This window comes from Volvox carteri (assembly GCF_000143455.1).
Source record: "Volvox carteri f. nagariensis unplaced genomic scaffold VOLCAscaffold_54, whole genome shotgun sequence".
Taxonomy (NCBI): Eukaryota; Viridiplantae; Chlorophyta; class Chlorophyceae; order Chlamydomonadales; family Volvocaceae; genus Volvox; species Volvox carteri.
In genome coordinates this window covers 830,858-856,345 of record NW_003307597.1, presented here as the reverse complement: position 1 = coordinate 856,345, position 25,488 = coordinate 830,858, and the positions used below count along the sequence as shown (strand labels likewise).

General features: G+C 49.4%; 2 protein-coding genes across 2 annotated transcripts; both read right to left on the bottom strand.

Moving 5' to 3' along the window:
• Positions 1–2,569: 2,569 nt before the first annotated feature.
• VOLCADRAFT_30475 (uncharacterized protein) lies at positions 2,570–18,932 on the bottom strand (the record flags this gene model as incomplete). The annotated part of the gene is made up of 7 exons (XM_002955699.1): positions 2,570–2,745; positions 3,215–3,517; positions 3,943–4,069; positions 5,367–5,617; positions 11,707–11,866; positions 17,586–17,672; positions 18,861–18,932. Coding segments are annotated over 7 exons (1,176 nt in total), but the record flags the coding sequence as incomplete, so codon positions are not given.
• Positions 18,933–20,889: 1,957 nt separating this feature from the next.
• On the bottom strand, positions 20,890–21,715 carry VOLCADRAFT_34806 (uncharacterized protein; the record flags this gene model as incomplete). The annotated part of the gene is made up of 2 exons (XM_002955698.1): positions 20,890–21,092; positions 21,412–21,715. Coding segments are annotated over 2 exons (507 nt in total), but the record flags the coding sequence as incomplete, so codon positions are not given.
• Between the last annotated feature and the right edge of the window lie 3,773 nt (positions 21,716–25,488).

Sequence of the window (25,488 nt, the reverse complement as noted above, 5' to 3'; positions counted from 1 at the left end):
CGCTTTTCACATGCATGGTCCAGGACGTGCCGTAAGACCGCACGGCAATGGATGGAGATGGTAAAAGAAAACCAGTCATTTGATGTTCTTCTGACACAACATACATGCAATCGCTCGCTTACCATTTGACGGAGCCTTGCATATGATGCCCACATCCGTCCTATGCATATAATCATCGCTCCGATCTAGGCGGCCGAAGTCGTACCGACCGGCAGTCTCCGCATAGCCTGGGCAGTCCCAAAGCGACTGCTCAGTTCCAGTGCACGACGGCACGTAGTAGTGTATTGGCACTCCAGACAGCGGCGACACCTGCAAGCAGCATCCAGACACAGTCGATGTGTGTATAAAATCACTGTCGGCACATGACATACCCGCACAGACACAAGCGAGGTTATCCTCTACCGGGAAGCGGTATGCATTCGCCCATCTATTATACCTGCTCGGCTCGGTGTTATAATAGCTTGGCCCTGAAAATGCCTCGTAAGATGCTTGCTTATGGAGCAACTTAGCGCGTATTCATAGACGATATATGTGCCGTACTATTTACAGCTAGCTACTACATACGACTATAGACCATATAAACGAAGGCTACTGCAGTCCCAATAGGGCCTTACTTCGTGCTTCGTGCTATATCCGCGTACGTACGCATTTCAGTGTGTCATGATGAAGAGTACTTACCCCGAACGAGTTTCCAAGCATAACCGGTGATGATGATGAGTTGATGTCCAAGGGATCGAACCCTGCATGCGTACGATACATAAAATGATGTTGCGTATTTATGATCCATAGACTGTATATATAATATATATACATGTATATATATACAACTAAAGTGAGCTTAAGTGAGCTTAAGCTTACAAAGCTTTGAGCCTTGTCACACACACGCACACACGTGTACGCACTCACAAACAAAAGAAAAAGAACCAAGTGCGAACCGCTCTCAAGTTGGTGAACCCATGCTATAACATGCCATTAATGTACTCATATATGTGCATGGGCTACCCTACAATTACTTTTTATCTACTCTACATCTTACCGAGCATACGACAGGCCACTGCAGCATCCGCAGGCGTAAAGGTTCCCCGCATATTGTAATTGTAATAGTTGTAATCGTTTGCGAACGTTCCCCAGCCTCCTGCCCAAAAGACCTGCACGCAGGGAGGAAGGAATGCCACACGGATCGGAAAACAAAGTTCCACGTGCCCCAATTCCGTGCACCTGGTTGATATCTGTGCCAATCTGCGGCCTACCTCCAATCGGCCCATGTACGGCACTGGGGCTCCAGTAAGCCGTACAGAAAGATCTGGCGGCGGCTCCGTGGGGGAGCAGACAAGGTTGACCCTATTGTCAGAAGTAACTGCATCTCCGAACCATGTGATCGGCTCTGTAGGCCAGGAAGGTGTGCCGCCCTTGCACTCGGACAGGGAAGTCTCCGACCCATTACATTTGACACCATAAAGCCAAACAGGAAGGTTCGCATCTTTGGGATAGTCAGACTCGCCTATTCCCGTGCCCATGTAATCAACGCCTGCACAAGCAAGGCAAAACTTAAATAAGCCATGGCATTTGTACTGCGTCACAACGCCGCGGCCGGTAAATGCTTGATGGTCTGTAGACAGGTCATTGGGATATGCAGATAGCATACCAGTAGATAGCAAGCGTCACAAGTCACATGCGCCCGTCCCCTAGGGCGGCATTAAAATTACGTAGCAACACGGGTATATTAATAATTGTGAAATAATGTGTGGAAGAGAAGGGTGATATATATTGCATATCCGGCATCTTCCGCTCTTGACGCTGATGCTGAAACCGTGAAGAAAACCAAAAATTGGCGTGGCGTGCCGAATTATGGGGCGCGAGTCTGTTAAAATTTTGGTCGCTAATCTATATCATAGACGTCTATACTATGGTCTAGTGGACCATACATTGTCAGGCCTATCTATTATTCAATGGCACGGTCTATAGACCATTCCATACAATGATGAATCTATATACTGCACATTATGCGATGACCCTGCTGTCTCTTGACGATAAAGCAATCTACTGCCGGGGTAAGGTAGTTACCCTGTGGTCAGGGGGTAGCAATGGGGCTACGAGGGAGGATTAATATTGCGCCTCACCCATAGCCTACCCACTTTTAGAGGGATAACCCCGTAACCCCTAACCCTAACCTCCATATTACCCTGCTTAGCCTGCCACAGGGTAGCGAGTTTAAATGAACATCTGTAATTACGAATTATAACACAAGTATAAAGGCGATGTGTAGATGATTTGGGGATGATATACACAGATATACATGTAGGTCAGGCCATAGTACTATACTAGTATAATTCTAGATATCGACCTAGAACAGATCCTATAGGAGTGTCTCTAGTTCTAGATAGAGACACTCCTATATTTTACAGACGTATCAGCCATGCATAGCAAGGAAGTAGCTTCGGCGCAGTATGAATTAAATACCAATCCGCGTAACAGTACTGCAATGGAGTGGCTAGTTCCGGTGTTGATGCGGTTTAGGCTTACTTTTGTAGCCAAGAGACCTGCAGGCGACCAACGACTCCGGCCAGCCCCAGCCGCCAGAATCCACTACACCCCAAGCCCCATTAAACGCTACTTCCAAGCGGCCTCTGTTGGGAGACATCTTGCCGAAGAGGCGGAGCTGGCCGTCCGAGATATTCTCTGCGCAACGGACGTACATATGCATATGGGCAGCGGGTACATTAAATAAGGGATGAAATTGGTTTTCTTTGCAAGCAGCTGACTCGCCATGCACGGATGCGGTGTGCGTGTTGGAAGATAGACCACCACAAAGCATTAATAATATTGCCCTAATATCGTCACCGGGCATGCACGGTGTGCGTGGGCAAACGAAGCCTGTTCATCGAATAGACATATGCTGGGCACGGTCATATTGCACAAAAATGCATATGTGCATTATTCATCGCAAGATTATGCTCAGTATACAGCAAGTAAGGTGTATGATCTTACGACACGCATAACTGGCATGTAGCAAGCATTCAACGATGATGGGCTGCCGGGCCAGCAGCAAGGACACATGTACATGGTCATCAGCAATATTGTCTATCTACAAATATTCCTGACAAATACGATGCAGGCAGACAGGTGCCGACCCACATACCTGACTTGCAAATAACTCCGGCGGGCCGATAGATATACTGCCAGGAACCCCGATACCAGGTGTTGTTGTTTCGACCGGGAAGGCAATCGAGCAGGCTGGTCTCGTTGCCGAAGCACGTTAGGCCGCTTAGCCATATCGGCACATTCTCATAGCTGCCGCTCCATCCTCTGCCCGAACGGGCGATTCCACTTCTGAAACCCAGCGTGCGGCATATAACTGTCGAATCCATGTCGTCCCAAAGAAGAGGATACGGCTGCCACCCGCTCTCCGGGAATTCGTTGATGTAGCCCCAAGTGTTGTTATAGAAAATTTGTAAACGGCCTTCGGCGGGTGTTGCGCCGTACAAAAGCCTCACAGATCCAGTCATAGGTAGCGGATCTGCAAGCAGTTTGCGACAAAAAGCTGTTGCCCATGCAACGAGTTCGACACAAAAATGTCAATAATCGCTGTCCTGGGTGGGAGCTTTGGTAAAATATGCACACCTACCAGCTCGCAACAAATGGAGGCACCACACACGCCCCGCCGTACATATGGACATTAAAGCACGTAATAATAGTACCTAGAAGCTCATACATGAAATTCAAGCGCATGGCGTGAGGGCGCGTCGGTACGTGAGGACTCCATGGCTTGCAATACATTGGCTCTGCATGTGTCCCTCTGTGCCTCTGTAACACTGTCGCTAGCTTGCTGTTGTATCATGTCTTATCGCAGGAAAAGAACCGATCGGCGGATGTCAATCCCGTGACACCCAGGATACTACACTTGCCATTGGCAATAATCCATTCCCAGCCCATTAGACATACCATTCCTGCAAACAACTCCCGCTGTTTGGGAATAGTCGTTGCCGTACAGCTGGCCGAGACCAGAGCTTGGACATTCTAGTAGGGACGTCTCCGTTCCCGTGCAGTCTACATCAGTCACAATCATGGGCTGCCCCTGTACAATCTGATATGAGAGGAAGTCGGAGCCCACGGCGGCTGTGCCCCATTCATACCCGAGAGACCTGCAAATGTAATTACGTAGCATTGGAAGGGTTAGCTAGGTCAGCTACCAACTGAGAATATGGCCAACTACTGCAGTATGTCGTAACCCCATGAGTTAAGTATGAAAGCACGAATGCAACTGGCAGCAGGTACGCATAATAATTCTCGTTAAACATGCATCCATGGATACCCCTACCTCCCCCACCCCGAATGGGCAGATTAGCCCATGCGAATCTGCCATATGTATGCATGTGCATTGATGGGTGTTGAATTGGCTCATTATCAAAACGTCGGCGGTGCTAAGTCAACCAACGTACGCACCAGGTAGGCCTACCTGCAGACTACGGTTGCCCCCAGGTTATTCCAGGTAGATCCGCGGCCGACTGTGCCCCAGGTGCCGTTCCAGTAGATTTCCACGCGACCCGACCCGAGTGAGCCTAAGTCTGCTGAAACTAGTCGTAGAGTTCCCCATTCGGGAGGGCGTTCTGCATAACATGAATGTATGGGGGTTGGGAGGACTCCGTCACGATATGAAGCTCGACGTGGGAGTAGCTGGAGGAACCTTGTTTCATCATAAGGTGGAGTGACAGGCCTAGGCTAGGCTGGGTTGCATTAGCTTAGTAGTGCGTGGTATGTCATGGTACTTGCTTGCATGGTACGATGGCTGGCTGTCGAGGCACCGTACATACGTACGTACGTACGTCGCATCAGCTGAGGCACCATCGCACAGGGAATGTCAGAATAATACTATGTAGTGCCACATTATGTAGACTTGTGACAAGCTAAGACAATTGCACGCCGTAACATACATACGGTTCTCCATCAACACCATCATCACATAGCGATGTCTAACAGTTTACAGGCAACCTTGCCTGCCTTACGCTTGCGTTTGTTGTGAAGCACTATATCTTGGAAAAAATTACAGCTTACCGTTGCTGCAAATGACGCCCGCAGTTTGGTACCCGCTGTAATAATAAGTTGGATTCTCCCAATCAGACACTGTGCAGTCGTGAAGTGACGGTTCAGTGCCCTGCAGTTCGGTAAATAATTATAAGCAACCATACTGAACGCAAGAAGCCGCCTTAGCCGTCGGACGGCCGTGGAGACAACAGGCTCTATGCGATGTTAGCGATGCACCAGGCACACAAATACAGCAGTGCGGAATCCTCATGCTCACAGCCTATTTGATTGCTGAGTATAGACATATGATGCATACGTATCCACTTTCTTACGTTGCACGACACACGCTTCCATAGCAAGGGCAGGCCGCCCTGGCCGTATATGTAGCCTGAAGATGTCAGCGCTCTGCCGGTGAGCCACCCAAGCGACCGGCATACCACGTTTGCGGCCAGGTCGTCCCATCCATCGTCATATATGGTACCCCATTGCGAGACGCCACCCGGCGCCTCGTACCCGAAGACCTCCACACGGCCCTCCAGGCTGGAGTTGGCGCCGACTAAGCGAACTCTGCGAAGCCCCTGGACAGCCGAGAAGCCTGCAGGCATACAAGGTGGAGATCATCAGTTGGGCCTTGGCCGTGCGTCTGTAAAAAAATATAATACACACACATATATTAAATGCACCTGGCCGCTGGTTTCGTGGCTACTGGGAGCTTCAGAAACAATAAATAGAAAAATAAGGCAAGAGAAAAACGCACGCAGGATAAGCCACACTAGCACCACCACAGGCAACACTCCATATCACGCAACACATGCAGCAGCCATGGGGGGCCATGTGAAGTTATTACCTTCAGGTACGGCGCAGCATGAAAGTCTCATCCCCGTCATTCCGGTATCATCGTACACTCCCTGCAAATGTCCAGCACGCAAGCAAATCAGGGAGACGTGGCTGTACCGAGTCTGCCTGCTGTTTGGGCTGATGTTTGGGAGCATCTGTCACATCTGTCGACCACATTCCTCCATCAATTCAGTCAGCTGTTGCTTCTTAGCGGCCGTCGACTGAATCCAGTTTCATTCCAAGTGTCAACATCAGTAGCACAAGTCAGCCTTCAATCAGGATGGCAAACATCTCACGTTAACAAGATGGTCATGGCTATTTAACCACGTGAACGGCAAACTACTCCATGGGTATGTATAATAACATCGCAAACCAACCGATGAACCTGTTGCTCAAGCTAGCTGACTAAGTTTGTTCGACATCTGCGGTACGTCCATAGCTGGCCGCAAGGACGCAACAGATAGACTACACACCTTAGAACTGTAGCTACCGGTCCACCCGCGGAGCCTGAGCGTGACTCCACATACAATCGTACCGCTGGGGCATACCGCCCATTCTCCCCAGACTCCTTCATCGATGCCGCCGCCGCTTATGTCACTGCCATCACTGTACGGATGGAAAGCGGGATGGACGGGAAGAATCAACCTATGCGAAGCAAATATCTGAACATTTCTGTTTAGCCCATGATTGTGGGAGGGCATGTTACATGAGCTACATTTGTAATCGGAACGCTGTTTAAGTCATAGGCGCGCATACGCAAGCCGGATGGTAAACATGGAAGACTGCGTAGGCGCCCAGCTGGCCTGCTGCGGCCCCACTGCAGCGGCGGCCCCACCGAAACGAAACGAAGCAGCAGTATGTAGATGTGACAAATCGAAGTGATTGCCTGTGCACAACAACCTAAGACTAAAGGAATTGCAAAACGGATAGCAAGCTTGTATAAATACAGATAAAATTATGCAGACACGCAGCAGTACGCGTACGGCTGCTTGCAATTGACCACTGCATCAGACAACGCCGATCGGCAAATCAAAACGTTATTCCGCAGTTCTATTACCGTGTACACGTGCATTTAGGCTGTTACGATAATTAAACCTAATCATCTGTCTGCACGTTGCAACATCTATCAGACGAGGGTAGCTGTGAAGAGTTTTTGTTTACTGTCTATAGATCGTGTCCTAGTATAATGCATAGGGATGGTGCCTATCTTATATATCAGGGCACTATCTATCGGCGATAAAATATTTTTTCAGACAGACTTGCAATTTCATGCATGGATAAACGAAGCTTCGTTTATCCATGCATGCAAGTCTGTCTGTAAAATTTAAGCAACCAGATTAAGACGGTTGCATTAATGTACGCTGGCAAACATCACACTGTGGCACGCACCTGCAGCGGAATGCAATGTCCGTAACGCCTAAGGCATCGACAGTGTCCGTCGCATCGTCCACGTCACCAAGCACCCGCAGTCGAGCGCCTATAAAATACGGTAGTGTCACCGCTGCGGTGGCATTCGGCCCTGAGGACGATGCATTCGCCGTTGCGCATGTGCGATTTGGCCGCCAGACTTCCGAATAGTAAGGGTAGCCTGTAGTTGAGGATACCTGAGATCTCGGCGCTGCATCCTGCACAATCCCACACAGGCTTCAATCGTGCAATCCATGGAGTGACATCAGGGAAATAAATAACCGCATTATTCATTCAACGCCCATGCGGAATAATGCTCAGTAAAATGTTGTGTTGTAGGGGTTTTAGGGTTGATACGCCTGCAGGCAGGCAAGCAGCATGCAGGCAATGAAACTGTAGGTTCATAGGCGCCCTGCAGGCTCTGTGCAACCCACCATGTAGCACTGCAGTCTCAACCCAAGCACCCCTGCACTGTCATTCAACCATCCTTCGAAGGGGGCAGCGTCCACACTCAGAGATAGGCCGGATGGGAGAGCGCTATCCGGACATATCATCGGTTCCTGCAGGTATGCAAGTATGTACGCATGTCATGGGTTGCGGAAGGTATCTTAATCCTCCGATTGGTCAGCCAACGCAAAACTAAATGTATAAGGCCTTATGGCACTGATTGGGTTACCCACTTTCAACCCCCGGTAGCCCTTTGGTAACCCCCTTGTAAGTTCCTACCCAGCAGGAGGGGTAACACGGCCCCAGGGTAAACCCTTCCGTTGCCCTGGACTATGGACATGGGCCTATAGGCAACTCGTCGACGTCTTATTTGCTGCCCGCGTCGTGAATCCCTCTTAAGATATTTTTGTAAATGTACGTATGTATGCATACATCACGCGCAAGTCGCAACTCATCAGTATGTAAGCCCAGCTGTCTACATACAACCAAAAATGTTAGCAAAATATATTCCCGTTATTAAGTTCCTGCGGCGGCCGATGCCGGAATCCTCCACTATGTATGAACGCACCTGCCACGCTCCGAGTTTGTTAGGATCCTGTTGTCCCGAATCAACCTCCAGTTCCGAAAGGGCCCCTGCACGTCAGCAGCAGGTTAATGGTAGCAGTCGATCCGTCGATTCATCAATGTATTGAAACACAAGGCGACTTGGAAACCATTCCGTGTGCTGCATTCCTGGTAATCCCTTAGATTGTCGGCGGTATTCATCATGTGTGGAAAACCAGAGAAACTCTCGAGGCAGGGTTCCGGAATAACTCGTCAAATCATGCATGGACAGGTCGTCTGGAGCAGTTCAGAGAATAAAAATGGCCCCTGCTTTCGTTTGCCTTCGAAGTCCGCCTGCTGCTATAAATCCACGATGACATTGCAGCTAGGCTTATAGACAGCTAGGCTTATCATACCTTATGTAACACCTACTTCTGTAAGATTGTTAGGGTTTTAGATATCGCCACCAATCTAGCTATTATACAGGGGTGCGATCTGTACACAATAATCATGTTACAGAAGTAGTACCTAATCTACCAGCTGGTAGATTAGGTACTACCTCTGCAGGGCACGATCTATAGACGACACAAATCAAGTACAAACGAAGGTAGTTACAATCCAACCAAACCAACCTTGCGGATGTTCGTTGCAGATGACAGCGGCACCCCAATCCCGGTGTTGCCAGTCTTGAACTCCTGTCCCACAGACTGTGTTGTCCCACACCAGTCCTCCGGAGCAATCCTTTACAGATTCCTCGTCTCCGAGGCAGCCCAAGTTGGCGTGCCAAATCGGCACGCCTCTGTTCTGTAATCCGTATACGTACAAGTCAGGCCTGTCCACTACACGGCCTCCCGTGTAGTTAAGCTGGCGACAGATGACCTGCAACCAAGAAGGCATGATTGCCATCCACATCAGGAAGGTTTTTATGGTCTATAGACAACGCCATCGTTATAAAGATAGGACCAAGAAGATCGTATATAGGTTTATGGTATGAAATGGTCTATAGATCGATTTTATGATAATAAAATAGACCTAATAATAGATGTTCTATAGACACTCCTCAACTTTACAGACGCAAGTCATCAGATACCGTGCCCTTACTTGTTTCGTTGTTACCGTTCTCCAGGTACAGGGCATATATACAAAACTTATTCCCGGATAGTGGATTGTACAGCTCGACGTATAAGACGTGTGCGCCTGTATGTGCGCCTGTATGTATGTGCTTTTTAGAGGAACCCTACTGCAAGTAAGCAAGCTTCATGTGTGCACATATAATAGGAAGCTACACAATCAAGCCTCACCTGAGCATCCGCACTGGTTATGCCATACTTGCAGAAGGTTCCCCAGACCTGCGATTGTTGGTGATTGACATAAGAAGCGGATTAGTACGTACATATACATTAGTAAGTACATGGAAATTGTCATTTGTGTGTAAGGGATCTCGTTCTTCAGGTACTACTGTTTCGTCAACTACTGCTACTGTACTTACATAATAAAGTGGGTTTCTGTACCACATATGGCCACATGCGACCCACCGGGTAGCTGGTCGCTGAAAAGGCCTTTCGAGATGCTGGTCAAGCGCTTTGCGCGTATATACGTATATATTTGTAGTTGTTATGTGTGCCTTACTGTGTTGCAGCTACTACAGTTTCCTTGCTCTTACTGTGCGTGTGTTTGATGCAATAGATTTGCTGCTGACTCGCTCACCCCATGGACTGCCACCTCAACTCGACCCGACCAAGGTCCTGGTCCGCCCACCAGGCGAAGTGAACCGTCTGTTGGCTCCGGGACTGCAAGGATACGTTGCACGCAGTGAGGGGACGGATGCAAAGCGGACAAAAAGTCCAGCACCTGTGAAGCTGGTTACAGATAGCGCGATTTATTAGCGTTACAGATCTTGCCCTCATATTTTAGACTGTGCGTTTATATTTGCTGTATAATTAAAAGTAGGATAGAGCACCCTCAGAAGGCCCGCCTGTTCTGGCATGTTTTGCGGAACACCTTGGTAAATTGCTTGCATTGCTGTGTGGGTAGCTGTACACATGTGATCCTTATCGACTTAGGGTTTACCTGCCTATATCCGCTTGCCATACCTGGATTGGCATCGCACTGGATGCCTACATCGCAGATACGCCACCAGTATTGGTTCTCGAACGAAGCACGATTGAAGCTGCATTGGCTCAGCTGTGTCTCATTGCCCAGACAGGCAACATTTTGCATCCAGGAAGGTTGCCTCAGGTCCGAATTCTCCCACCCTGTACCACCACCATACACCGATAGCCCCACCGCCCTGCAAGTATATATGAACACACCCAGAATCAACGATCCATTTTTGTTAAAGGTTACGTGCTTCGGACGGCCATTAATATTAGTGCTTCTTGTAGGGTTTAGAATGTGAGCTGCGAACGTCAACTCATCGGTGTATGTGCCGGTATTGCGCCTGCACGGGCTACCCGCGGGCCGCCAGCCCACTTTACTTGTTAGCAATCCCCGCTCGATATTGTTTGTACTATCATCACTACTGTCCATCGTCGGACTGCGCCTGCAATGGTTTTAATGTCTATCTAATAGATTGAGCTTTGGTAAATTAGTAAGGGAGCACCCATAGTAAAATGTACTAGAGCACGATCCAATATAGACCTAAAATATTTTTACAAGTGCGCATGATCATGCGTGCTGCTACAAATCCACAGCGGTTTCGCCGTGAATTCAACTACTGCCGTACGTAGCAGGCGCCGACGTCATTCGCCATACTCACTTTCCTCCTGTATAGTTGAGTTGCCTGCAGACGACGCGCGCAGCTTGACGAGTAAAATAATTCCCTGTCCAGGTGTAATCATCGTGGCATATACCACCCCACGTTCCCTGGAACCAGACTTCAAGCCTCCCAGCCCAAGGTCCTGGGCCATCGACTAGGCGCACAGTACCAGGCTCGGGCTCAGGCTCTGCAAGAATAAAAAATCCAAATCCAGGGCGACAATAATGGGGCATGTATACACATGCGGAATCTAGAAAACCATTCCACATGTGGTATCAAGAAAACCTGCTGATGAAAACAGAATCCCTGCTGTAGACACCATTCCGTGCATGTTACATAGTGTTACAGTCATTGGTACATGCATGCATCGTTTTGTGCTCTGTGTGCTTTCTAAGCTCTCTACATATTTAACACGTCCCTGCAGGTTGCGTAGTACATACATTGGCAGGCCTCCAATTTGAAATTTGTCTAATTTTCATCGACTGCCTGACGAATTTCATGCGTTAAGTGATTTTATCGCTGAAGTCTTATACCGTGCAGTACCGACAAAACGATACAGCCATCGATAAACTGCATCTGGTGTAGGGCTTACAACCAGTCACTCGCAGTCACTTCCCATCATTTTTTGATGCAAGAGAACGTCGTTTTCGCACCTGACGAGCATACTACTCCGGCAATGTACAGTTCGTTACCCCCCTTTGAGTAGGTACCGGACCACACAGTAGCGGGGCAGTCCAGCAGGCGAGTCTCATTGCCAATGCATTGCACCCATGACAGAAAGATTGGCATGTCAAGTCCTGTTGGAGGGAGGACAAGCAATGGAAATTGCATGAATGATGTGGAATTACAGATCTAGAGGTCTTCTATTCGGAGGTAAACATGCATTGAGTCCCAGCAGGTTCTGCTGCCGCAGCTGTGTGTACATATGCCTCAGCTGCATGTTGTTGCACCAGGCAAAGAGTACTCAGGGAGATGCCGAGGGAGCTGAACCCTTCTTACACTGGTATGCTGTATACATAAGAGATGCATTATTGTCGAGAGTTAATGACGCAGAAAGCATAAGGTATGTACACTGTAGTCGCCGGTACACAGTACGGCACACATAACGTCCACAAATACGTGCTAAGCGCGTCCACCAGCATCTCGAGAGGCCTTTTCAGCGGCCAGCTGCTACATGCGCTGCATGATGTTCCCCAGAAATGCATCCATGTGCTAACGAATTACTCGTTTCAAGCACATACCTCCTCCATAGACAGAGGAAGCCGTAGGTTTTCCTGAGGTGAAGCCTAACTGCTTGCAAGCAACACGAGCATCCCGAAAATCAAAGCTGCAGCCAATGCGGCAATGGGCACAGAAAAATTGCATGAAGCAAGCTTGATGGTTCATTTGGAAGCAGTGTGTGTTGAAGGACGAACATATGCATAATGACACGCCAGCAGCGCTGCTAGCCGAGCAGCGGGCAGCACATACAACACTTCAGGCAGGCAGGCGTTGTACAACAAAACAGGCAGGCGGCTGGCAGAGGTTAAGGCCTGACTTCTGCTCCCGGTCGACCCGGGTTCAAATCCGCCTGCCGACCTCTCGGGTGTTTGAGAGGTGGTGAAATGGGAGGTGGCCCCCCATCTTGTGGACGGTGTAGGACGTGATACAATCAACTTGCGAGCTGACCAGGAACTAAGTTGAGGCGCCGTTGATCCGCTAGATTTGGTTGGATGCTGGTGGTGAGTTGCCAAACTCAAAGAGTACACTCTGAAGTCGGATGGGGTGAATGGCTTAGGGTGCCCCACTAGCAGGGGAGAGCAGGGAATTGCCTCGGGAAGGAGGCCACTGGTGAAGCTTAACCACCCTGTAACAACATCAACACTTCAATCAGGACTACGTGCGCAGCAAAAGAGGTCAATATATGAACTTAGTACTGAGTTTCATGATCACAAAGTAAAAACTATTGCGGAACTTCTTGGGAGACGATGTATTTGTAGACGCTATATGTGCCATACTATGTACCATCTACTACATTACCGAACCGGACGTCCAGCAGCCAGCCATGCTCGTCGAGCGAATGTATGCACATGCTATGGACACAGCCATACACGGACAAGCCTGCCTGGCAACTTATTACTTGGCAAGGTGAAGGTCCTTAGAGGTCCTTAGAACCGACTACCGGCACGCAGCTTGCTTTCAATAGGCCTGCATTATGCGTTATACGTTTTGCACTCCGACGCCTGCCAAAAATGTAGAATTATTTATTCGTCTATAGATCGTTCCCTAGTATCATAAACTTGGACGGTCCTTGCATGACATACCGGAGGGAAGCTCCCGGTAAAAAAAATGTCAGGCTATACATACGATCTAAAGATGATAAAAAATGCACAACATAACATAACATATAATGCGCATTTGCGCTCTGAAGTCTTGCATTCAGCCCCAGGGTATATACAATTCTCCGGTACGGTTTACTATTTAATTTCCACGCATCCATGCGTCAGTAAGCTGTTTGAACGCCTATAGGCCATCCCCTTGTATAGATAGGAACCGCACGGCCCCTATCTATTGGTGGTATCCCCAGTATGTGCACAACTAAGGCGGCAGCTAAAAAAAACAGCGCAGCATGGCAGGGCATCAAAAGAGCAGAAGAGAGAATTATGCTTTCACTATCTTCTTAGGCTTGATGTGTCCTCCCATGGATGAAAAACGTGCGCGCATACCCGTATTGGTGAACGACACCCCAGGTGTCATTAATGAGAATCTGCAAAAGCCCATGGCCAGTGTCGCCACCGACAAGCCGCAAAGTGCCGTTAGGTGGAGGCGGATCTGCGAGCAGTTACAAACAACGCGCAGGAAAAATATTTTTAGTAAGGAATGAGAAGCTCGAAGTCGAAATGGGTGGGCTAATTGTTAAAGCCGGGCCTCATCGCACATTAAGAGAAGCGATAAAAAATGCCGATGTGAGCTCGTTCAGCATATAACTCATGAGAAGGGATGTAAGTAAGTAGCAATGAGACGCATGTGTGAAATCATTAGACGGAAGCAGGAGGGGCAGCGAGGCATGCGTAAAATTTTTCCATCGATATCGTCTATAGATCGCGTTATATATAACTATCGCGTATAGATCGCGTCATATATAACTATATCGTGTTACAGATAGGGATGGTGCCTTTAGATAGGGATGGTGCCAGGGCACACGACCTATCAAACATATTCCTATTAACAGACGGGATGGCCAGACAAGCAGGCTCCAGCACATTAATACAGCACACTCTTTTGGCGAAAGTAGTATATTGGCGAAAAGATGTGTACAACAGATCAGGTATGTCGCATCTGATTTCACATCAATTGTCATTCTTGCAATTGCCAGATTGCCTGCTGCTGCCGGTGAGCGAGCTTGCTTGGAATGCATGGCCGCATGGGGCATGTACGTAGCTAGACAGACAGCAAGCAGGGGACGGACAGATATAAAGACGCAACAGGGCAACTAGGGGGTTGGCAGCAACTGCAGTATGCATGCATAATAGATAAATGTTGCATTTCATTGGATGTGAACTGCAACTTGCCGTCACTGCACGTCACGGCGGCAGGGCCCTCGGAGCAGTAGTCGACTTCTTGGAGTTGTGGCACACAATCAAGCAGCGATAGCTCCGTTCCTCCACACCCGTAGCCCTTGTAAGAAACGTAATACGGTGCATACGTGGAATCAATTGCCGCAGTTGCCGGCCGGAACAGGTTGGGCTTAACCACCCGTCCTATCCCCTTGAAACCGAGCTGCCTGCGTGCATGCAGAAATAGGGCCGAGTACATGTGCAACAGCAGGAGTAAGTGCATGGTCTGCTGAGCACACACAAGCCTTCGCAACTATGGCTGGGTGGGTACATTATCTGCTTGGTGTCATTCATCTTTGTGCACTGCTGTTAACAATGGACACGCCAGAGCAGGACAGCAGCTCGTCACCTGCAAACGACTGTGGCTTCAGAATCAAAGAACCCACTACCGCAGGCTGCGCCCCAGGTGCCGTTGAAGGTGATCTCAACCTGCAAGCAGTCAACCGACACATACGCTTGCTTCACTCACATTCAGGTAATATACGGAGTCCCGCCTAAGGATAGATGGACAGGTGAACCAGCAGCAGGACGAGTATTCAGCTACGATAAATCTACTATAAAATCGTTCAATCTTAGCTTTCTTATTAGTTAAAATAATGTAATACATATATATATTTATTTATGTACATACACATGTTGTTTATAAATAAATACTATGTATACGTTACAATAAATAGTTACTTTCACGTATATTTATATAGGCATATTTGTCCGAAAGCATTACTGCCGGCAGATGCTGCTTGGCACAAGCGTCCGTCCGTCCGTCCGTCTAGATCTATCTAATGTCCTCGGCGGCGGACTGCAGGAGGACCTCCGCTGGTAGGTTACATCGAAGCACAAGCAAGCCATGCCTTCTGAGGTTGCGTTGCGGAATCCCAACAGTTTATCAGCCATGACGCCCCCCATTACAACACTACTGGAACTGGAAACTTCGAAACTTGAATTGCCCATGGAATCCCATCTCCACATATCCAGTAGGCTACCTGCAAACCATCTTGCTTTGCATGAAGAAGGTGTGGCCGTCTTTATTGTCTGCCTGTGATGGACCAACTTTTACCGACTTACCTGCGACGTGCTTCCATGAGCTATCTAACATTCAAGGGCTGTTGTTAACACAGGCAGGGAGAGGCCAAGGCAGGTTATCGGACAACCTCTACAGACATGCGTGTCTATATGTCATGTGCGCGCCTAACCACATGCATATGGTTTAGGTAAGTACCTGGCCGTTGCTGCCGTCAGTGCCGCCCACCAAACGCACGGTTCCATCCTCTTGTTCATCCCCTGCATGTGGTGCGGGGCATGAATGATGTGTACGTAAATACATCATCTGTACAGCAGTTAAGAAAGGAGAAAACTACCAGAACCTAGAGTAGGCGCATGCCTAAGGTGCGCGCATTCCCAACAGCATCACCCGCAAATCATCATATCCATCGCCCATTGCATTTGAATTTCAATTGAGAAAAATGGATTTATACATTTGGACCGCCGTACATCTGCCATAATGACGGACTTGGGACACGTTGCTGGGTGTTGTATCACGTCTAGACGTCTACAAAGAGATCTCTTTGTAGAAAAGAACCGATCGGCGGATGACGGATTCCGTGATTCGCTGGATACTACACTGGAAGACCAACGTGACGTTGGCTGGGACAATTAGCTACATAGCGCAAGATCTTGTACCATTCTTATATAAAAATGGTACCTAAGTAATAAGCCTGGGCGCCACTGTTTAAGTTAATACACGGGGAATGCTATAACTCTACGCTGTAGAGTGCGTGCTGAGACAGGGCGCGGTAGAAAGCTTCGATAGAGAAGGGTCTATAGACCATATCTTTTAAGGCTTAGCTATTATTATTATACCATGGCACGATTGGACCATTTTTTACCACGAACATGTACCATTGATTTCACAGCGGTCCTATCAATTTTAAACTGTGTAGTCGGACTGACGATAAAAAATTCTCACAGATGTGGATGCTACCTAACATTATTATTCCAGGGCACGACCTGTAGACGATCGAATACTTACAGACTGCAACCATGACCCTGTAACAACCACACTGTAACAACTGTAACAACCACATTGTAACAACTGTAACAACCACACACACATGACCCTGACTACATATACGATATAGACAATTCCCGACACATGCCGTGTTCCTTTTTCCTTTCGGATATATACTGCTGCCTTATAAGATGCTTGGCTTATCACGAACCGAAAGTTAGGAGTTACGTTTAAACGGCTCTCGTACGGCAGAAAAACGGGCTGATCACGTAATAACACTTGTTGAACTGTTAATCGGATGATAATGTGGTCTTCGCCAGAGATCTTACCAGAACATATGACTCCCGCTTGTGCCGTACCATAGTCCTGATCGTAAAAGCCCGGCTTGTCGCAGTCCATGAGTCTTGTCTCATTTCCCTTGCACGTTACATATCCCAGCCAGCCGCGGCCTGCAAACGCATATGCAGGTGCGAGTGCGTAGCCAGATAACGGATTGGAAGACATACGTCCTACATAGGGCAGCCGAAATTGCTATGGCATGTGGGGCTCGCGCCTCTGCCCGCCACGCATGCTATACATATAATGTTGGAATGAGGAGATTTCTATCTGGTTCGGTCAGACTTGCGGTGTTATGTTTTGGGTACGTAAGCCGTTCTTTTCTTGCACCTTCGCTGGTTCGCAGATGCTACAACATATTTGGCGCCTTGAAAGTAGCGTGACTCCTTAAGCAAGGCTCTCGCCAGCATTTTCGTCAAAATATATCATTCTTCATCTAAAACGTAATAAAAACTTTTCATTTAGCTTTGTACAAGTTTTGAAAATTTGCCCTGTGTGCAATTGTGTGTGTCACCATTTTTTATTGGCAATACGGTTTAGCATCTAGCTGCAGCTGGCTGGTGGCGATATGCCATATATATTTACCGTGGCTCCGACCAAGCGCTGCATTCAACACTGGTCGCCCACTCACGAAGCCCAGCTCCCGGCACGCCACACGCGTGGAGCGCCAGTTCCACTGATTTTGATTTATGTAACCCCACGAGCCATTGAACCAGACCTGCAGGTATGCCAGCAGGCAGTTGAAAAGACAAACCATATACATGCATGGGGTCGGCGAGAGGCCTGCCGTACCTAGTCCATATGAATGCCATGCATAACCATCGATTGTTACTTAGCATCACGATAACTCCGGGTGCATGAACCTTGCTTAATCACACATATGCTTGTTTCCCTGTTGGAACTACGTAAACACATTACCATAACGAAAGCTGATGAAGCAATAGCTACTGACCTCCACAACACCAGCATTACCCGTTGGCCCAGCAATCCGGATGGCGCCCACGGGGCCCTCAGTCTCTGGACATTATCATTCGGCAAGAGGATGGTGCGTAAATTCGGGCACAGTTGAATAGATAGAGGTGAATAGTGGGATCCGGATGCAATTGACGGTATTCACCCAGGGCAGTAGCAAATGCGCGGTGATAGCCCTAGCTCGCGGTGGTGGGCGATGGTGGTTGAGCAGACAAAGAGTGATCATCAGGAACGCGTGCCCGGGCGGGATGTGCATGAGGAATGAGGAATAATGGCGCTTCTGGAGGTTTTGGGGTCACCACATGCACATATGGATGGCGGAGTTGACGGATCACCCATGCACGGGTGTCAGCAGCCAGCGGAATATTTAGATCCTCCTTAGCGACATGCCGTTCGTCTGTGCAAAATACTCCCGAATGTCGCCCTGCCAGCGGACGCCCTGCCCTGTACCGCCGTGAAGAAGTGCGAACAAGGATAAGATGACCATGAGACTGTAGGGAGTTTCCGGAATGAAGAGCCATTCCTTATGTGTGCAATCTTTTCTATACTTATAGCAGTACCCATGCAGAGTTATCATGACCTTTGCATCTGCATATCTAAAGTACAAGTGTGTGTCCTTACCATTCCGACATGCCAAAGCTACCAGCTGGGAGTAATACGGAAGAAAGCTGTCGTCATTCATCCAGACATTATAGTCGCTGTCCCGTCTGCAATCCGCAAGCTTGTGTTCCCACCATTCACATGCGTGGCCGGCGAAGTTGTATACGGGGCCAGGAGTTGCTGTTCGGTTAAAGCCTGCTGATTGGTCAGTGAGGGTATCGCCAGTGGTCCAGCCAAGCATCTGACATACCACACGCGCCTCACGCCAACTCCAGCCACCATACCAAGACCAGGTATACATTGTAATGTAGCCCCAGATGCCCCGGTAAAGGACCTGCACGATGCCTTCACCGGGCTTGCTGCCGCCGACAAGGCGGACCTCCTCCGTTTCTGTCAAGGTGGCATCACCCGTGCATACATGGCATATATACAGAAATCAGGCGATGAATAAACTGTAGGGTTTTCTGAATGAAACAAAAGGAATCCAAGGTTTTTTGTGTCTTTTTGCCTACAGTGTATTCCGTTGAATGTCGTTGGTGTCAGAGAGAGGTGTAGCACCAAGCAAAGAGTACTCAGTTGGAGCTGATCCCTCTCACAAGAGGCCTCGGTGAAATAGACTTGAATGTCCTAATAAATCATCACCCATAAAAAAACAGATTTACCACGTACTAATTTTGAATAATCTCAATCTAAACAAATAGCTATCTGTATGCTTTAGCTAATTGCCAAAAGTGTGATAACCCTTTAGAGAATGATATCCCCTAAAGGGAAAGAACCCCGGGGTTTTCATTACCTTTAGTTCCCTTTTTGGTGCGTACGGCTGGAACCGTACGGGGTTAGAGTAAGTTGCAGGAGTGCGACGGAAAGAGTAATTTCGCGAGTTCATAGCGTCAGTACTGACAGGTTTCCGCTGCGGCTTCTGCCTAATCTACAGCGGTAACCAGGCTCGCCCCCCCCTCCCACGGAAGCAAGCACAACCTCCGTGGACGACCCCTAAGCGGTACGGCAACTACTCAAGACAAGAAAACGAGCTAAGTTTACAGTGCAGTAAGCGTACGCATGTGGACGTGGACGCGTCCGCGTCCACATCGATGCCGGTTAAATACGCGCACACGGGAGTGGTGTGTGTGTGTGAGGTGAAGTAGAGCCACCACTGTAACGACAAGGTTAACTGACTGACCAGAACTTAATCCTTTTGTTGGAAGGTGTGTGCGTATGAACTTATATATGTAACGAAAAAATGCTGACCATATAAAATACCATATATCATTAGCAAGGCAGGGTTCTATAGCCGCAACTAACAATGCACTTCACACGTAATATTAATCGAGCCAACGTTTGAGGCGGCGTTATCCACTAGTCATCCATTTCACTACAAACGGAGAATCGTGCAAGGGGATCAATCATTTTTCGATTTGTGTGCACGCATGTGACCCCACTCGGCAAAATAACGGCAGTGGAACCACCCTGCAGGAAATCGGGAGGCAACAGACGGCCCAAACATTTCTGTCGGCCCTCGACTCACCGTTGCGGCATTTAACCCCTGCGTAGTAAGTGAAATCACCTGGCACAGGGCCCAAGTCCTGCGGGGCCAGGTGCGGGATGGGGGACGGATGGCACGCGGGGTCACTTGCACAGGCACATTGTTACATCACGACTTAAAAAATGTACGGATCGGCGGATGCAGATCCCGTGATATGCGAAGAATACTACACACATGCATGCACGTCCTTTACATTGCATACAGTGTGAGCATGCCTTGCAAGGGTATGTACACATCATGTACAGCGACAAAAGCGAGGTGATGACCTGCTGCGTTCGCGTACTGCTTCCAAAGCACATGCGACGGCGCCCGTAGCAGTTACCTGCCACGCAAGATCTGTATTATATTCTATCGCCTGAAGATTGCACCTGTTACGATAGATTGGGGCGATCCCTGTCTAATATAACCTGTTACAACCTATATATACAGTCTGGAAAGACATTTTTCTTCTATAATTCGTGCCGTGCGAATATATTGGATGGGGACCGTCCATTCTATTACAGCAGGGTGTGATCCGTAGGTGATCAAAAAGTTTACAAAAGCGGGAACGCAGGTTATATAACCTCCGAGGAGTACCGCCGGGGATCTTAAACGAGTTCTTGAATAACAATTTGCAATTAGCAAACAGGCAGGCAGGCATATGCATACGGTAACTCAGGACTTGCAGGAAAATCTCCGTCACACGGAAACGATCGTCTGTTAAATTGTCTTATCGTTCATTATTTGTTAATCGTACCACAAAATCTTCTTGCCGAGGGCAGTCCACCAAGCGCGGTTCCAGCCACTTGCAGTTGAATGATACTTGCCAGAGAACGATGTCAGAGGCGCCACCATATACATCACCCGCAGCAGGAACGAGATCCCCTGTCGTCCAGCCCAGCTCCCGGCAAGCAATCCTTGCAACGCGCCAATCGACGTATGAGCTGTGCATGACCCCCCACCTTCCGGAGTGGAAGATTTGCAAGGTGCCATGACCCATCACGTCGCTGCCCACCAGCTGCAGCGCGCCTTCGCCAGCGGATTCTAATACATAGCACAAATGTACATGTGGGAGCGGAATGAAGTCGTCAACGCGTCTTTGCAGGTGCAATGACGCATAAACAACATGCATACATTACACAACAGGCCAGGTGGGCTTCCAGACCCACGCACGGCGGCTTGGAGGGATAGCATCTCGCGGCCAGTCCCTGATGACCATAAAACCAATCTAAACATAGATTTAGGTGAGCTATTTCCCGGGCCTCGTTCTTGACATTCCGTCCTTTGCCTTCAGTTCACGGGTCCATATCTGTTCCTGAAAAGTAAGGACTGGTAGTACTACGACCCGCTGCCGTACACGCACCATTGCGACAAATCACTCCGGCGGTGTCGTTGAACGTTGTGGCGTCATCCGCAGTTGGTGTAATCCACGGAGAGCTTAACTCGTTCCACCGGGGGCAGTCCATAAGCCGCTCCTCCTCCCAGCCGCAATTAAACCCCATAGGCCACACAGGGCCCACGGGATTACCGTACACAGCACCTGATGACGTCACCGCAGCACCGGTTTCCCAGCCCAGCTGTCGGCACGCGGCTCGTGCATCATGGTACTCCCAATTGTAGTGCACCAAGGAACTCCATGTGCCCCCAAAGTACACTTGTACCGTGCCGTTGCTGGCACCGACAACACCGCCAGGACCTACCACTCGCAGGTCGAAGTCACGCCCCGTCTCTGCGGGCGTCATGTTCCCATAACAGGTGCAGCATTAAAAATCCAACGCATGCATAACCGCGCTGTGCATGTATGCCTGCTGCGTGATGATATATATAGACCTATATAGATGCTTAGGATACATATATACACTTATAGGGGCTAGTCTGGAATACGATATAGATGTTGCAAGCAAGGATGGCGTGTGTCTCAGCTGCATGAGTGATATTCATGCACTTCAACAATATAAGCGTGTCGAAGGAAGCAATGCCGGGCAATCCTGGATTGGCTCCATCTGCATTTGTCCAGCCATAATTTATGGATGGGCTACATCGACGGGCTAACATTACATTGGCTAGTGTTACATTACTAGGCAGGACTATGAGAGGTTATGTGCGAGTCGTCGGTTTCCCAAGTAAAAGACAAGGACCTTTCTCCCTGACTTTTCATGCCACCAAGCTGTTCACGTACAGACGCAACGGCAACTAGCGTGCAGCTAAAAACGGCAACTAACCATGCCATAACACGGTATATAACTGACCATTTCGACACTCGACTCCTGCAGTGTCGACGTAGTTGGCGCCATCTGCAACAACCACATCGTCTGCCGGAGTATTCCAGCAAGTTGTCAGGTAATCACTGCCAAACCGACAGTAGTAGTAGCTCCAGTGCACTTGGAATACGGGATCGTTGCGCCAGCCGTACTTAGATCCCGCACTCCGTACCGGAGACCCCGTTGTCCAGCCCAGCTGCCGACATGCTGCACGTGCGGCAAAAAATCCCCATTGGCTGTCAATAAGAGTTCCCCATCGGCCGTTCCATAGCGTCTGCAGGAGGCCCGAACTTTCCGTGGCATTGATCCCCCCGGGCGCGCCTCCACTTCCACTGATGATTCGCAGGTCACCCTCTGTGGTCGGGCATGTGCACATGTTCGGGGGCAGCAGTCAGGAAGGGGAGACAGCAGCTCGAGAAGAAGTGGCAGATGGCCGGGCACAACAGCATTATGAAGCGTTAGTTAAACTCAAAAGCAGGTGGGGAGCAGGTGGGGAGCAGCTACTGCTGAACCCGTTGCGGCTATCACGCATGATGAAATAGTTGCCACCGCGCACATGCAGCGCTGTATTCTCCGTTGTATCGTGCATACGCGTACAGTTGGTGGGTGCCGTACCTACCGCTGTACCGTTGCACTGCGAATGCATACAGGTCAGGCACTATTTTTACCGCACACACCAATGCCCCCGGGAGATACCGGGATCAAGATTGGTCGAGGTCGAAAATTCTTCCGATGGTGGAAGGTACTAGGGCCCCTATTCGACGGACGGCGGTGACCTGGGATAAAGTTAACCTTGCGAGCTGACCAGGAATGGAGTTGAGCCACCGTTGATCCGGCAGATACCGTTGGATGCCGGTGGTGGGTGCTGAACCTGTGCGATCCACTGAGAAGTCAGCTACGGTGATAAAATGAGGGTGCCCCGAAATACCGGGGAAGGCAGGGTCTGCCGGATAGCGGCCGCAGGGTGAAGATATGAACCCCCTGTCCCACACATCATACAGTGCTGTGACTTGGTGCGCAGGAAGAAGGCAGGATGAAGGGAGAAGAACATATTATGCATGGCCCAATTATGCATGATCAAGAACGCATCAACATATCATAACACCTACCAGCGCCGAAATAAGAAGTCGTCCAGGTGTCATCCGTCCTCAAAATGGGCACTCCATCGCTACTGTTGATCAAGGTGGCGAGGAGACCCGCAGGATCCATGCCGCTGTGGCTGTTCCAGGCGCGTAACGACAGTTGGTGCTGGCCGAGGGGCAGCTGTAGCGGAATGGGGTCAGTTGCCTGAAACCACCCGCCCGTGATGTTGCCGATGTAAGTATCGTTCAGGTATAGGAGTGCGCCATTGTCAACAATGACGTAAAGCAAGGCTGACATGTCCCCGGCCCCGCTATCTCCGGAAATACTGAACGTCCTGTTAAACCAGTAAATGACGCCGCCGGGAGCGGCTTGGTCGGCTCTGTCCATGTACCAGATCCATTTGGCGTTTTCGTCTGGGAACGGGATATTCCTCCAATGAATGCCCCAAGGCCACATGCTGGCATCTCCCAGAATGACTGCGGCAGCTGTAGCAGCATCGATGGTGAGCAAGCAAGCAGAAGAAACAGGAAGCAAGCCGTATGTTAATAATTAAAGTTCCCCCTTCGTTCATTCGGCCGCACATACTTACGTAGCCTTTGAAACACTTAATACAAGTAGAATATCCAAGTACAAGCTATAAATCTTTACCAGCACATACATAAATACATACATACATACCTGTGCCCGTGGGCGGCAAGAACTTGCCGGGGCAGACGCTGAGAGGCGCGTCACCCTGGTAATAGACTGACGAATTGCAGCCCCTGGATGAGAGAATCGCCCAGCGCCTTCCCTGATTATCCATGCAGATGACGTCCAGCATGCCATCCCCATCACAGTCTACAGTTTGCAGGATTGCTGCTTGGTGGATGCACCATCCGTCGGGCCTGGTGCAAGACGCTGCAGGAAAAGCAATCGCAGTTGTAAGCGAATACGGTCGGGGGGAGCCACGTCAGGAAGGTGAGAGATGAGGGCGTCCTTGGGATGGGGGGAGCCACGTCATGACTTGGATTACATACATACATACACATTTGAGGAGCCGTTGATCCGCTAGATTTGGTTGTATGCTGGTGGTGAGTTGCTGAACCCAACGAATACATTCTGAAATCGGATGGGGTGAACGGATTAGGGTGCCCCTCTAGCAGGGGAGCAGTGTTTTTTTTTTAAGTAATATATTACTTTTAAGGAATAAAGAGGCCTTTTTGGCCTTTGGAAATAAGGAACAAAGTGAGGCCGATCCGTACATTTTCATTCCTTCAGCCAAAAACGTCCATTGCTGCCAGATTGCTCCGTAGTGTGCAGAACTTAGTATTATCGATCATAAAATAGATATGAGGGGCCGTAAGAAGGTCAAGCCCGTGAGTCAACGCGGCATAGCAGAATGTATGACCGGTCCTTCCATAGACAAACACGCAAAAGGCAACGTCTTGAACGCCGAACAAACACAAAAACAGCAAGATAAGTCTGAAATTTTTCCTGATAAAGGCGTTTGGGACGGCGGTGCTGTTGTCGGTAATGCATCGGCAATGTTGCTGCCAGCGGCGACCGATGACACGGGCGCCATTACCCCTGCCTTCCATGGCGGTTGTGATCAGCATAAGCGCAAGCTGTCACCCAATCAGCTTGACAACAACGAATGCGGCGAGGCGCCCAACCCGAGCGCTCGCAGTGCCAAGCGGGCTCAGACACAGCTTTCGGCTTTGGCCCAGCTGGTGTTAGTGATGGTGCCAGGGTCGGTGGAGGATGAGCGGCGGTTCTCGGCCATGGGGTACTTGCAGGACCCCACCCGCAACCGCCTGGACGAGCACCTAGCATTGTGTGTGCGGATGTTTACCCAGGACCTGTTCGACCTGGGCACGTTCCCGTTCCTTGACGCACTGAGGAAGTGGCTGGACAGCAGCAGCAGGGGCCGGTACATGATGAACCGGTAGAGTCCCAGTGTGCTGTGGTTTGCAGTGGCGGGTGACGGCCTTTGATTTGCTATGCGGTTGCTTGCTTTGGGCCTTTGCTTGGTCGGATTTACTTTTTGTTCACAAACAGTGCCAGAACTATCTATGCATGTGCATGAAGCNGTGCGCACATGAACGAAAACGCGCCAA